The sequence below is a fragment of the Delphinapterus leucas genome, unplaced genomic scaffold, assembly GCF_059928025.1.
Source record: "Delphinapterus leucas isolate spDelLeu-1000000601 "Yukka" unplaced genomic scaffold, BTC_Dleu_Yukka2 spDelLeu_asBTCV2_sq25, whole genome shotgun sequence".
In the NCBI taxonomy this organism is placed as follows: domain Eukaryota; kingdom Metazoa; phylum Chordata; class Mammalia; order Artiodactyla; family Monodontidae; genus Delphinapterus; species Delphinapterus leucas.
In genome coordinates, this window is record NW_028322234.1 from 841,408 (window position 1) to 855,640 (window position 14,233).

General features: G+C 48.3%; 1 protein-coding gene across 17 annotated transcripts in view; it reads left to right on the top strand.

Moving 5' to 3' along the window:
* The first annotated feature begins 9,760 nt into the window (after nucleotides 1-9,760).
* The window catches only part of LOC149744000 (protein FAM193B), a 31,508-nt gene continuing 27,035 nt past the window's right edge, over nucleotides 9,761-14,233 (top strand). For 4 of the 17 annotated variants that reach the window (XM_089905076.1, XM_089905081.1, XM_089905078.1 and 1 more), the window contains exons 1-2: nucleotides 11,036-11,149; nucleotides 11,493-11,610. Coding sequence is in view for 8 of the 17 variants with exons in the window: in XM_089905089.1 (XP_089761215.1) it covers nucleotides 9,855-10,064 (210 nt within the window). In the remaining 9 variants the exon portion in view is untranslated. Of the gene's footprint in view, nucleotides 10,065-10,368; nucleotides 11,150-11,492; nucleotides 11,611-14,233 lie in introns of those variants that run through there. The other 13 variants (XM_089905072.1, XM_089905073.1, XM_089905087.1 and 10 more) reach the window with 8 other exon arrangements.

Consider the following 14,233-nt stretch of genomic DNA (forward strand, 5'->3'; position numbering starts at 1 on the left):
GGAAGTGTGGGGTCTTAACCACTTGACTGTGAGGGAAGTCCCTCCCCATGTATTTTAGTTACTTTTCCACAATTGTCTCTCTTTGTCCAGCCTACTATATAAACACTTAGGCCTGGCCACTTCTCTGGATCTTTGTTTTTCCTGTGGGGGCTCCCATGTAAAGATCTATATGCTTTTCTTCTTTTAAACTGTCCCATGTCAATTTAATTCTTGGAACCAGCCAGAGATTCTAAGAGGACAGAGGTTAAGTTTTGCCTCCCTACTGTGCCAAGGTCTCCATTTATGTCTCACAGTCCCGTGAGATACTGCTTTCATCCCCATTCTCTAGATGGTGAGACTGAGACCCAAAGCAATCGAGGACATTCCTAAGGTCACATAGCCATAAAGTGGTAGAGCTTAGATGGACATCTGAGTCTATCTGAATCCCCAGCTTTTCTACCACAATGTACAGAGGAATGAGTCACAGATGGCTTCCAAGAAGAAGAGACACTGGCCTGGCCCCAGCCCTTGAATAATCAGAACAAGTTTATTAAACCCTGGAGGGGTAAGGGAGAGAATGCAGTGTTGAGCGCATCAAGGTTGTATGATAGGGCTGAAACCCAGGGTTCAAGGGAGAGAGTGGTGGGGAGTGAGGCTGCTGCACACAAAGGCCAGCTCTTGAAGGGCCCTAAGTACCAAGCCTTAACCTGGAACTTATCCTGTGTGTCTGGGGGGCCTCCTGGTTGTCCAAAGTGGGGGGTGACATGGTCAGATTTGGTGTTTGAAGACTATCTGGGGACAGCATGGAGGCTAGATTGGGACAGCAGTTCTCAACATCAGTGTGCATCAGAATCATTCTGGGCTCCCTGTAAAAAACATCTGGAACCACACTCAAAAGTCTGATTCAGGGACTTCCCTCATGGCACAGTGGTTGAGAATCCGCCTGCCAATGCAGGGGACACGGGCTCGATCCCTGCTCCAGGAAGATGCCACATGCTGCGGAGCAACTAAGCTCGTGCGCCACAACTACTGACCTGTGCTCTAGAGCCCGTGAGCCACAACTACAGAGCCCGCGTGGCACAACTACTGAAGCCCACCCGCCTAGAGCCCATGCTCTGCAACAAGAGAAGCCACCGCAATGAGAAGCCGGCACACCACAAGGAAGAGTAGCCCCTGCTCGCTGCAACTAGAGAAAGCCTGTGCGCAGCAATGAAGACCCGACACAGCCAAAAATAAATAAATAAATAAATAAATAAATAAATCTGATTCAGCAGGGCTGGAGAGGGGCCCAGGGTCTGCATTTTAACAAGTTTTCCGAGGGATTCTGATGCAGGTGGTCACATGAAGAAACACTAGTAATCCAGAGGGAGAAAAGCAAGGAAACTAAGAAAAAGGTTGTTGCCAGAGACAAATGATAAGTCCTTGAGCCTCAACTGTGGCAAGGAAAATGGAAACAGCCTAACTACTATGGCAGGATAGTATCTTTATAATGTTACCACTTTTTTTCCCCTAGTAATTCACTCCGACCCTGTTTCAAATAGCTAGTCCATTCTGTGCTCATTGCTCCTCATGGGTGGAATGTGACAGGGCAGAAAATAAGAGTCTTTTCGGTGTGATACGTTGGACTTGTTTCAAATAACACAGGAGTTGGAATGGGGGGGAGAAGGTAAAATTTATAGATAAATCAAGATTGGCCATGAGTTGATTATTGTGGAAGCTGGGTGATGACTGCAAGGGGACTCATTATAGAATTCTGTCTACATTTGTCTATGTTTTAAATTTTTATTTTAAAAAGATTTTTCTCTTTTTTTGTGCGGTACGCGGGCCTCTCACTGTTGTGGCCTCTCCCGTTGCGGAGCACAGGCTCCGGATGCGCAGGCTCAGCGGCCATGGCTCATGGGCCCAGCCGCTCCGCGGCATGTGGGATCCTCCCGGACCGGGGCACGAACCCGTGTCCCCTACATCGGCAGGCGGACTGTCAACCACTGCACCACCAGGGAAGCCCTAAAAAGATTTTTTTAAGTATTTCTGGATTTGGTTTCAACAAGGACTCAGGGCAAAGGAGAGAAGTGTCAGCCACAGCTGAAAAGTTTTTTTTTTTAATTAATTTATTTATATTTGACTGCATTGGGTCTTCGTTTCTGTGCGCAGGCTTTTCTCTAGTTGCGGTGAGCGGGAAATACTCTTTGTTGTGGTGCGTGGGTTTCTCATGGTGGTGGCTTCTCTTGTTGCGGAGCATGGGCTCTAGGCACACGGGCTCAGTAGTTGTGGCTCGCAGGCTCTAGAGCTCAGGCTCAGTAGTTGTGGCGCATGGGCTTAGTTGCTCCGCAGCATGTGGAATCTTCCCGGACCAGGGATCGAACCCATGTCCCCTGCATTGGCAGGAGGATTCTTAACCACTGCACCACCAGGGAAGTCCCTGAAAAGTTTTAAGAAACTTCATGAGGGGGAGGGGAGGGGAGGGGAGGGGAGGGGAGGGGAGGGGAGGGGAGGGGAGGGGGGGAGGGGAGGGGAGGGGGGGAGGGGAGGGGGGGAGGGGAGGGGGGAGGGGGAGGGGAGGGGAGGGGAGGGGAGGGGAGGGGAGGGGAGGAAGAATTGGCCCAGGGTGAAGAGGTTCCACTGACAGGAAACTTCTGCTCTTGGGAGAGAGAACTCATCTGATTAGTGTACTTGTGTACTTGGGAAGAACATGGTACATGCTCTGCTCAGTTCTGCCCTTCTTCCTCTTAGGATATGCCACATCCACCACCCCTCCAGGGGCTCTGGAAGGGAGGTCCACCCATTCTAGCACTGCCATGACTGGGGGCTGGGGGTTCAGTTGCCCACATTGAGCAAATGCTCTGCCCTGGTCTTTGTCAGTAATATGGTAATATTCAGCCTCCACCTGCCTCTCCTTTGCTTCATTTTCCAGTATGTAGAGAACTCTAGTCAAGAAGACAGTGCCATTGGGACTTCCCTGGTGGTGCAGTGGTTAAGACTCCACACTCCCAATGCAGAGGGCCCGGGTTCGACCCCTGGTCAGAGAACTAGATCCCACATGCATGCCACAACTAAGGAGCCTGTCTGCTGCAATTAAGGAGCCCATGTGCCACAACTAAGAGGCCTGCAAGTCGCAACTAAGGAGCCCGCCTGCCACAACTAAGACCCGGTGCAACCAAATAAATAAATAAATACATATTTTTTAAAAAAGAAGTAGACAGTGTTATCTACTGGGGCTTCCTCCAGATACTCCAAAAGGAGGACTTCAGGGGTCTGGAGAAATGGAAGTGTTACCGAGTCCAAGCTCACTCTGCTCGCCACATGACAGAAGACAGGCCAATAAATCAGGAGACAAGGTGTTGAGGCAAGGAGTACAACTTTATTCGGAAAGCCGGCAGACTGAGAAGGTGGCCAACTAAATTCTCCAAAAAACCATCTTATCGGGGTTTGGATGCCCATTTCTTTTACAGAACGAGGTAGGGGTGCGGGGGTGGGGTGGGGCTGGGGGAGGAGATGAGGAAGTAAAGTAAAAACGCTATACGTTTTGTAAATATCCCCTGGAATGGCCAGCCTCAGGGAGGGGATGTGTTAATTTCTTCTTACTTGCAGCCATCCACAGGTGGACAGGGTGAGGATGCTTCCCTGAACAAAGGCACTTTAGTTTAGCATTCAGGTAGAGGGGCAGGGTTCCCCGAGGCATTATTAGGCCATTATGTATAGACAGTATCCTTTTAGTGAACAAAAGCAGTGGAAAGCAAAGATTAAAGTAAAAGAAACAGATCCAACATGTAGTCAGATTTGGCTCTCCCCTGTCACAGAAGTAAAGAAGAGGAGGATGGAGGGAAGCGATGAGAGCACAGAGAGAGGCCAGAGGAAAAGCAAAGAATCCAAGAATAGAGGGGAAGGTTGCCTGGGGAAACAGCAAAACCGGGCATGGAGATGGCTCTGGGGCACATCTAGGCAAAAAGAACCTTAGGTAACCTCACCAAGATTCTCATGAGGCAGGAAGAGAGCTGGGGTCTCTAGTAGACATGTGAGTGAGAACTGCCAGTTCTCAGCAGCAGCCACTGGGGACAAATGACATCTCCATGAATGCCTGTGTGGATGGATGACCTTGAGAACTAGATACACCTGCACACACACACACTCACTCTCACTCTCTCTCTCACACACACATACACACACACTCACAGTTGAGTACTAGATAAGACTCCAGGGCCTTAAACACAACCCCAGGGAAAGGGTAAAACCCTCAGTTAGCTGTATGAGGCCCATGGTGCCCAACCTCACCTGTGCAGATGGGACACTATGCTGATCTGGTAATCTGGTTTGCATCACCCTTATAGTTTCCCCTTCCCTCCTCACCACTCAAGCAGTTAGTTCTGTAACTGTTGCCTTGCAGTAGGAGTAAGGTAGATCACAGAGTGGAAGGCAGGAGAACTTGCAAACCATCCTGGATGCTGTGTTTCAAAAGCCCAAGCTCTTACAGACTTGACAGTCAAGGCCAGTGGCCTTCAAACTTTTGCTTCATGCCCCCAAAAAACAGTTTTAAAAACTACACACCCTCTCATTCAGGACCAGCTACATAAACTGGAGTGCCTGGTACAAAATGAGAATGTGAGCCCCTTGTTCAAGCATTATTAAGAATTACAAAGGACTTCCCTGGCGGTCCAGTGGTTAAGACTCTGCGCTTCCACTGCAGGGGGCACAGGGTCGATCCTCCATGCTGCACAGCATGGCCAAAAAAAAGAGAGAGAGAGAGAATTTCAAGAAGGTGATGGCAGAAAGTTAAGCCAAGCTCAGAGCCCTTCTGAATAAGGGACCCTGAGTGGCTGTGCAGGTTGTACATCCATGAAGCTGGCCCTGCTCTCACACATTTTAAGGTTAGCATATTAAAAAAATATATAAATGTAAGCAGTGGCAAAAGATGTGATTTTAGTACCTTGCATACATGCTTTAAAAATATTTTCTTCCAGTTCTCAGAGCAGTATAATAAGTTAATTAAATGTATGAGAAAGGTCTGTCATGACTATTCGTCAATATTGAATGGATAAACAAACTGTGGTACTTCCATACAATGGAATACCACTCGGTACTAAGAAGGAATGAGCTATGGATACACACTACAAAATGGATAAATTGCAAAGTAATTATGCTGAGGGAAAGAAGTCAGGCAAAACAGAGTGCATACTGTATGAAAATATAGAACATTCATAGAGACAGAAAGCTGATCAGTGTTTGCCTGGGGAGAGGGGAAGGAGTGGGAAGGAAAGATTACAGTCAGGTGGAGCCATGTGGCTGAAATCTCCCCAACAGAATGTGAGTGAAAGTGATGTATAGTCATTACTAGGTATTGCTCATAAAAACAGCCCAGGCAACCCTCGCTCTATCTTTACCATCCTCTCGTTGAATGGAGAGAACCTGGATGAGGGCGGAGCCACAAGACAGAGAGGGAGTGGACCCCTGAATGACTGCATGAAGCAAAGTCCCCTTCATCCAGCATTGAATTGTGACATGAACAAGAACTAAACTATTATGGTATTAACCCCCTGACATGTCGGGGTCAGTTGTTACAGCAGTTAGCCAACCCTGACTAATACAGAGCCCAATGTAATCTCCCTGCCACGAGATAGCTGGCTGTTTCCCTCAAAGTAAGGCTCCACCTGGGGGCTCAGGCTGGTTCCCTGAGGCTTGCAAATTGGGTTCAGCACAAAGAGTAGGCCAGCCGTGGGAGGGAGCAGTCCGTAATACTGGGCCAGTTTTCTCATAAACCCACGGAGCAAGTCCTGAGATGGCTAGGGAAGGAGACTGCCTGATAGCCACAGAAGGAGCCAAACTGCCCACCAGGCTCTTAAGAAGTTCTTCTGTAGTGAGACCCTTCGGTGAATGTTCATCTGGCACACTAATAACCCTATGCTCTGAAGCCATTCTGGGCAGTCTATCCACATTTATCTCCCTCAAAACTTCTTGTCACTAAGCCTTCAGTCTGGTTCCTTCCAAGTCCCTGACCAACAGACTAAACCATTATCCAACGGCTAGGAATCAGTGCATCTTTACTTTGGGGCCTCTGGGCACACTTCCCTTTTCCAGGTCCCTCAGGCCTTCTCGGAGGAAGACTGGAAGACCCCAACAATCCATTTCCGGCTGGAGCCAACATCATGTGCAAAGCCGTTTATAAACAGGGCTTTAGATTATTCTTCCTTAGTCAACCCATCACAAACAACTCTCCAGGAGACCATGAACATCAGTAGGAGAGGAATGTAAACAACTTGCTCAGGCAACCTACTTGTGCTTTTAGGGCCTGCTGGACTGAGGCCATATATGTCACTTCTTCTTCATGATGGAGTACTGCTGGCCACCCCTAATTCTATGACTAGGTAGATCAGATAACATGGTAGCTCAGGTCACGTGGTCACCTGCTATGCCATGGTCAGGCATCCAATTTCCACACACCCGGGAAGCAAGCCAGGAGATGTTTCTCAGAAGGAAAACAACTGCTGAACAAGGTCATAACTTTGTTCCAAAAGCCAATGCCTGAATATAAGGGCCAAAGGCAGAACTACCTACTTTGCAGCCTGATCCAGTAAGAAAACCTTCTCTCCTTGTATGGTCCCCCTTCAAGTTGATAGCTTTCAAGTGACCCAGTAATAGGTAAAAATAATATACCTAAATATGGTATATTTTATAACCAAGTAAAGAAGCCCACCAAGTACAGTACTGCTTTCTTAGTGGTCAGGAGTGTGATGTTCAGCAGCTTGTCATTTATTTGGTGCAGAATATCAAAACACACCCCAGAACCCTAGATAGTTCACTGAGTAGATAGGCCACTATATATTCGTGGGATTTATTATCTGCTCTCTGGCACACACATCATGCTTACCAAATCATCTAGGGTATCTGCTACTTCCTGTTCTCAAGGTCCTTCAGGATATTGTCATCAGCATCACAGTAGATTAGCCTGATATCCACTGAAATGGTGATTTGGTCAAAAATTCCGATAAACTGAGTATGTCCAGAGAGTGACATACCCCTGAAGCAAGACAGTAAAGGTCTACTGTTGCCCCTGCCAGAGGAACACAAACTTTTCCTGAGGTTTGGTATAGAATAAATAGCATTGACTAGGGTCTTCCCTGGTGGTCCAGTGGTTAAGACTCCATGCTCCCAATGCAGGGTGCCCAGGTTCAATCCCTGGTCAGGGAACTAGATCCCACATGCTGCAACAAAGATCCCACGTGCCGCAGCTAAGACCTGGCATAGCCAAATAAACAAATAAATATATTTTTTACAAAAAGCATTGATCAGGGCTTCCCTGGTGGAGCAGTGGTTGAGAGTCCGCCTGCTGATGCAGGGGACACGGGTTCGTGCCCCGGTCCGGGAAGATGCCACATGCCGCGGAGCAGCTGGGCCTGTGAGCCATGGCCGCTGAGCCTGCGCGTCCGGAGCCTGTGCTCCGCAACGGGAGAGGCCACAACAGTGAGAGGCCCGCGTACCGTAAAAAAAAAAAAAAAAAAAGCATTGATCAGACCTATAATTGTGGGCCAACAATTGCACTGGCGTATCAGAATGAGTTTATCATAATGCTCGGTGATGATTTAAGACCATTTATCTTCTCTGGTTTTGTTTTTTTGGGTTTTTTTACTATTGCTTTTATAAATTTATTTATTTTATTTATTTATTTTTGGCTGCATTGGGTCTTCGTTGCAGCACGCAAGCTTTCTCTAGTTGCGGCTAGCAGGGGCTACTCTTTGTTGCGGTGCACAGGCTTCTCATTGCAGTGTCTTCTCTTGCTGCGGAGCACGGGCTCTAGGCTCAAGGGCTTCAGTAGTTGTTGCACGCGGGCACAGTAGTTGTGGCTTGTGGGCTCTAGAGCACAGGCTCAGTAGTTGTGGTGCATGGGCTTAGTTGCTCCACAGCATGTGGGATCTTCCCGGACCAGGGCTCAAACCTGTGTCCCCTGCATTGGCAGGTGGATTCTTAACCACTGTGCCACCAGGGAAGACCTATCTTCTCTGTTGATGTATGAATGGATAAAGGAAATGTGATATAGACAGATAGATAGATGGATAGATAGATAGATAGATAGATCTTCTCTGTTGATGTATGAATGGATAAAGAAAATGTGATATAGATGGATATCTGTATATGTGTATATGTATATAAAAGAATATATAAATATCTACAATATATATAGGAATATATATGAGGAATATACAAAAAGTATATATATATAAAATATAAATGAATATTATTCAGCCTTAAAAAAGAAGGAAATCCTGCCATTTGCAACAACATGGATGAAACTAGAGGACATTTTAAGTGAAACAAGCCAGTCGCAAAAAGATAAATATTGCATGATCTCACTTATATGTGGAATATTAAAAAAAAAAAAAGGTAAACTCATAATAACAGAGAGTAGAATAGTGGCTACCAGAGGCTGGGGTGTAGGGAAAAGGGGGAGGTTTTCTTAAGTAGAATGGTGGTTGCAAAGGGCTGAAGGGACAGGAGAATGGGGAGTTATTATTTAATGAGTACAGAGTTTCAGTTTTACAAGAAGAAAAGTGTTCTGGAGATAGATGGTGGTGATGGTTGCACAACAATATGAATGTACTTAATACCAATGAACTGTACACTTAGAAATGGTTAAGACAATAAGTTTTATGTTACTCAAATTTTACCACCAAGAAAATAAATGAATGGGAAAAAATACCATCTATCCTCTATTCTGGACAAACTGAAGAGGTAATGTTGATATAGTGGGAATCACCCTGAATCTTTCAAATCTTTGATGGTGGTGTTAATCCCTGTAATGAGATGAAGTATTATTTTTTCATTTGGCAGTTAGGGAGAGCTCCAGGGCCTTCCATTTAGCCCTTCCTCTCAAAATAGTCCTTGCTCCCTTGGGTTGGGCCAATGTCAGAATTCTGCCCTTGTCGATGGATCAACAGCAACTCTACATATAACCACCGTATGGTTTCAGGACACCACTGGCCCTGGCATGAGACAAGTTGCACTCAAAACTATTTTTAAAAATTTGTACTATACGCATGTCATATATTCAAAAAAGAAAGGGAGGGAAAATATCCCAGTTTTAACAATTAAATACATAATCATTACATTTTTAAAATGTTCCTTTGTGTACCACTCAAAATCCTCTCGCACACATACCACTTTTTTGGAAACACTGACCTAGTACATGCCCCAGTCATCTCATCTTTATCACACTTGTAATTGTGTATTTAAGGGTCCACTCTCCCCACCAGACTGAGACGGTGAGTCTCGCTGTCCCAAGCACCAAACGCTGGACTCCCCGTGGACCATACACTGAAAATACGAATCTAGACAATCCCTTTGTCCCTTTCAGCTCAGGCTGTCCACGAGCCCATGAGTTCTGGCTGGCTGATGTTGAGCAACCATTTCGCCTTTTGCAGCCTCGGTTTTCTCCGCTGCAAAATGGGAACTACTGTATCTGCCACTCAGTGTAGGTACAAGGAGTCAGGTCATGGCTGTGAGAGTAGCGTAGCACTACAGAAATTACGAATTCACTCATCCATTTAACAGTTATTAAGCGCCCAGGGCCGTGCAGCACGATTACTACAGAGCACACCCACCCCTCGCGCAGGTCTCATCCCTTGGATCCTGGGATGGGGAGGGCGTTTCCTCACCAGGTTCACTCTTCCGCGGAACTCCGGGTGGTGACCTTACTCAAAATGGCGCAGGCAGCCTCGGGGGCTAGTGCGGCGGCGCGGACTCCGCGTGCCCTCTGACCTGCTGGCAGCGACAGAGGGGGAGCCGGGCGCCGCCATATTGGCTGTTGTCCTGCGAGGGGAGCGGTGGCTGCGGCGGCGGAGGTGGAGGCGGCGGCGCGAGTGAAGCGAGGGAGCGGCGCGAGCAGCAGCATGACTCGGAGGCGGAGCAGGCCGAGTGGCGGCGCGGGCCGGCGCGAGCGGGCGCGGGCCGCGGGGCCGCAGAAGCCGCAGGCGCCGGAGCCCCCGCCGCCGCCGAGCCTGGAAGCAGGAGCGGGTGCAGGGACCCCGGAGGCGCCGGCGGAGCTCTACCGCGACGGCCCCAGGGAGGAGGACGACCCCCATCTGGCTCCCGGTCCCCAGGTAGGAGCGAGCGAGGCAAGTCTGGCTGCCCGGGCTCTTTTACCTCCCCGGAGCGGGGCCGGGACGGGTTTGGGGATGGACCATTCTCCCCCGGCTGGGGCCAGAGCCTTACCCCCTGGGCCAGGGCTGAGGCTTTCTCCCCCAAGGCGGGAGTGGAGTCTGGATCCTTTGGTCCAAAGCCGAGGCACGGCACGTCCGGTTCTCCTGAGACCAGGCTTCCTGCCCTCTCCCGCCGCCTCCGGGAAACGTTCTGGTCGCACACCCACACTGGGACCGCGCACCAATCTTGAGGCTGCTACAGCTTAGGTCTGTGCCCTTTACCTCCCCTGGGCCCACCTGCTTCCCCACCCACCCACAGGCCACCTCGGGGCGCTGGGGCCTGGAAGGCTGCAGCCTCTTCTCTTTCCCCCCCGGGAGCGGCTCCACCCCTTCCCCTCGCTGCCCCCTCAGCAGCTGTGCCCCCAGCATATGTCTCCCGGGGCCTCCCTCCTCTCCTTGCCCAGCGGAGCAGTTGCAGCAGACAGCCAGGCTGCCCAGAAGACTATTTGGTGGGTCTCCTGCACCGAGGTGGAAACCCAGAAAAGCCTGCTCTTTCTCCCTTGTATACCCCCGACCTACAAGGCGGCCCACCCAGACCCTCAAATCCCTGGGTTTGGCGAATCTTGCTGAGAGTGAGCAGTAGAAGGACTCTCCAAAGCTTCCAGTTTGCCACCTGGGAGAAGGTCACTTTCATTTGAGCAAAGGAGATAATAGGAGGTACCCTGCCGGTGTTCACTGCGAAGCTGGGGTGGCATGAGCCACAGTTGCTCTGGGAGGGTTATGGCACCTGGGGCTGGGTGGCTCGCCCTAAGCTTGCTCTGACAAAAGAGTTTTGAGTTGGTTTTTTGGATGAGCCTGCCAAGGAAGGCAGGCTCCTGCAGGAGTCTTGGAGGGTCGGATGCAGCGCCGGATGAGGATGAGGCGTGGCAGAAGATGCGTTTGGCTCTGCAGACACTGCATCGGGCAGCAGGGGACTCTGGGAGGCTGGTGCAGCCAGAAGGCATGGCTCTTGACAGCTTTCTAGTAGAATCTCTGGAATTGTGCATGTGAGTGGGGATGCTGTTTGGGGTACCATTCCCAGAAAGCCTTCCCTAACCTCCCCAGTTGCGTGAGGTGCCCCCTCTGTCCCACAGCCCCCTGTGCTCCCCTCTGGTAGCACTCCCCATTCTACAATGAGATAGTCTGTTGATGTGTCTGTGCCCTCCCCCCCCCCGAACTTTGAACTCTACCAGGGCACAGATCATGCCATCTATCCCTGGTCCTCCACACCTAGCCCTGGGCCTTGCTGACACAGAGTAGGAATAACTAGGTGAATGAGAGAGATTGAATCCGTTGAGAACCTGTACTTATTGTAACCCAGTTTTGATACTGGTCTCCTTTGTGTCTCAGATCACAATCAGATTTTTAATTAATGAAGATGTCACCACTTACTGAGTGTCAGAAGCCCCACCTTCATCCCCACCCTTACTCTGGGCTGAGACTGGTTCCAAAGGATTTGACTCCTCAGGTTGGACCCCACCCTTGCCTGGTCTGACGTCCCACCCTGAAGCTGCTTTCCCCTCTAGCCTTCTCTTTCCCTTCTCTGGGCCCCCTGGGAGTGCTGTTCTCCAGAAGGGGATAGTGGGGGAGGAGAGAACCAGGGAGCTGTTGTCTTCTCTCTTTCCCATTCAGGGTCCCCTGCCACTTAACCAGTCTATAGTATTCATGGCCAGAAAGTTTGGTTGATGGCTTAACCATTTAGTTTTTATATAGGACACAACTTTAACATGTAGGTTCCTACCTACTGCACTGCTTGACCTGCCAATTCATTCATTTATTCATACTAGGCACTTTACATACCTTCCCACCACCCGTGTTCTCTCAGCATTTAGCACAAATGTGATGAGTTAGCTATTGGTGTAATTATTGGTCTGCTTTTGCTATGTAGACTCTGAGAGTGCAGGAACCAAGTCAGTCACCATTGTACCCCTATGCCTGGTGGTTAACAAATTTTAATGAATGAACTGAAGGATATAAATACTATTAACCCCGTTTTTCAGATGAAGAAACAGAAACTCAGAGAAACTAAATATTTGCCCAAATAACTCCTACTATAGGTGCCCCCACTACCACCAAAAACAGGACACTCTGTGTACTGTGGGGTATTTAACAAGACATTTTTTTACTCTAGCCACAATAGGTGAAACAAACTGACAAACTCTCCTCTGATTGTGCCCCATTTTTGTTGGGGAAGGGGGTTCTGTGTGCCAGAAGCAGGCCTTTGTGCCTTGGTGAAAAGCACCTGCTGAAAGAATTGGGATCAGTCATTGCTCTACCCACAGGCATACCTTTGGTGAGGATCACTGGCTCCCACCACCACTTAGAACCCTATCTTAAATACTTAGAGTGGGTAAGTAAGGTGAAATTCAGTGTCATATGCCAAACCGAAGCCAAAGATGGCAAATGAGATCACTTTCAGTCCACATACAGGTTTAAATGCCTCAAGTCACATGTAGTTTTGTTTCTGTTTTTGTTTTGATTTGAGCCAGTATTTTTAAAAATCAAAGGTTTCCCACAAAACTGGATTTGTGCCATCTCTTAAAATCTGGTGCTCCTGGGCCCACATTTCCAGGAGGCAGTAATCTGCAGTCTCTGAGAAGTGTCTGCCCTCTTTATCATATGAAGGACACCTGATCTGTGCCAGGCCCTGGACCAGCTGGAAATGCAGAAGTGAATCAGCCGTGGTCCCTCCTCACAAGGGGCTCATTTGGTCTAGAGACCAAATGAGTTTGGTTTATAGTATGCGGTAAGGCTAGAAGATCATTACTTCCTCTGAGTTAAGGCTCATAGGCCACTGGTTGCATCCAGTTTCCTTTGCTCATTTTCATAACCTGTACACATTTAAATGCAGGACTTTGAGCTTAATTGGAATCCCAAAAGTCCTTACTTCTAATTGATTAGGCCACTAAACTACATTGATACATTCACTAAAAACCCAAATCCTCATTTATTTCACAAGAAGACTAAAACAGTTACAGCCTTCTTAGCAAAGAAAAAAAAAACCCAACTTACAAAGCAGTTGGAGGAGGCAGTGAGACATAGTATTTAATGTTGCAGACTTGGGGTGAGCTTCCTGCTCATTCTCTTAGCTTTGTTGCTGTGGGCATGTTTCTTGCCTTCTTTAAGCCTTTTCCAGAGCTTCACCAGAGAATGTGGAGCAACCCACATAGCACCTAGTGCTTCTCACGCCAGAGCTAGAATTGGACGTGACGTGTGGCAGGGAGCCATTTGGCCATCCAAAGCCTGAGTGTTCTCACCTGCCAGCTCTGCTGGCTGTCTCTAGTTCTCTTGGACCACTCAGCTTGTAGTCCAGGTGCACACTCAGTAAACCCCCAGGAGACTTGCTAGACTGTAAACTGGCATTTGGTGGGGGTTGAGCTCATCCTGCCCTTCCCATTTCTCATCTCTACAGCATCACCTGGGACTTTGCCCAGCCTAGTTTAAAGGAACTCTAGAGACCTGGCTCCCCCACTGCTCAGAGTTAAACCTGCTCCCTCATGGGACTGGAGCAGATGATCAGCCAGTATCTTTATTAAAATCATCTCATTATGTTTAATCCACTCAGCAAGTATTAACGATCTCTGTGCCAAGGCCTTTATTCGGGGCACACAGATGAATGAGATAATCCCTATACCCTGAGACTTCCCCCTTAAAATCACTGCCCACCCAGCCATTTTCATTGCAGATAGGAAGAAATGGTACTGAGGAGAGATCCTTGTCTCCTCTGGTTCTTGTAAGCCAGTAGAGATTCACTATGTAGAAATGCCAAAAGTCTTTTGAAGATGAAGACTTACCTACTAAGATTTTAAAATTTTAAATTTCCGGACTTCCCTGGTTGGTCCAGCGGTTAAGATTCCGAGCTTCCAATGCAGGGAGCATGGGTTCAATTCCTGGTCAGGGAACTAAGATCCCACATGCCATGTGGTACAGCGCAAAAAAAAATAATGATTAAAATTTTAAATTTCCTTAAAATGTCCCAGAGCTATAAGCTTAATAAATGATATCAGATGTACTATTAAGGTCCTAACACCTTTACTTACTAAACCTAGAATTTTTGAGAGCATGGGTTATGTTTTAATTCATTTCTGGTG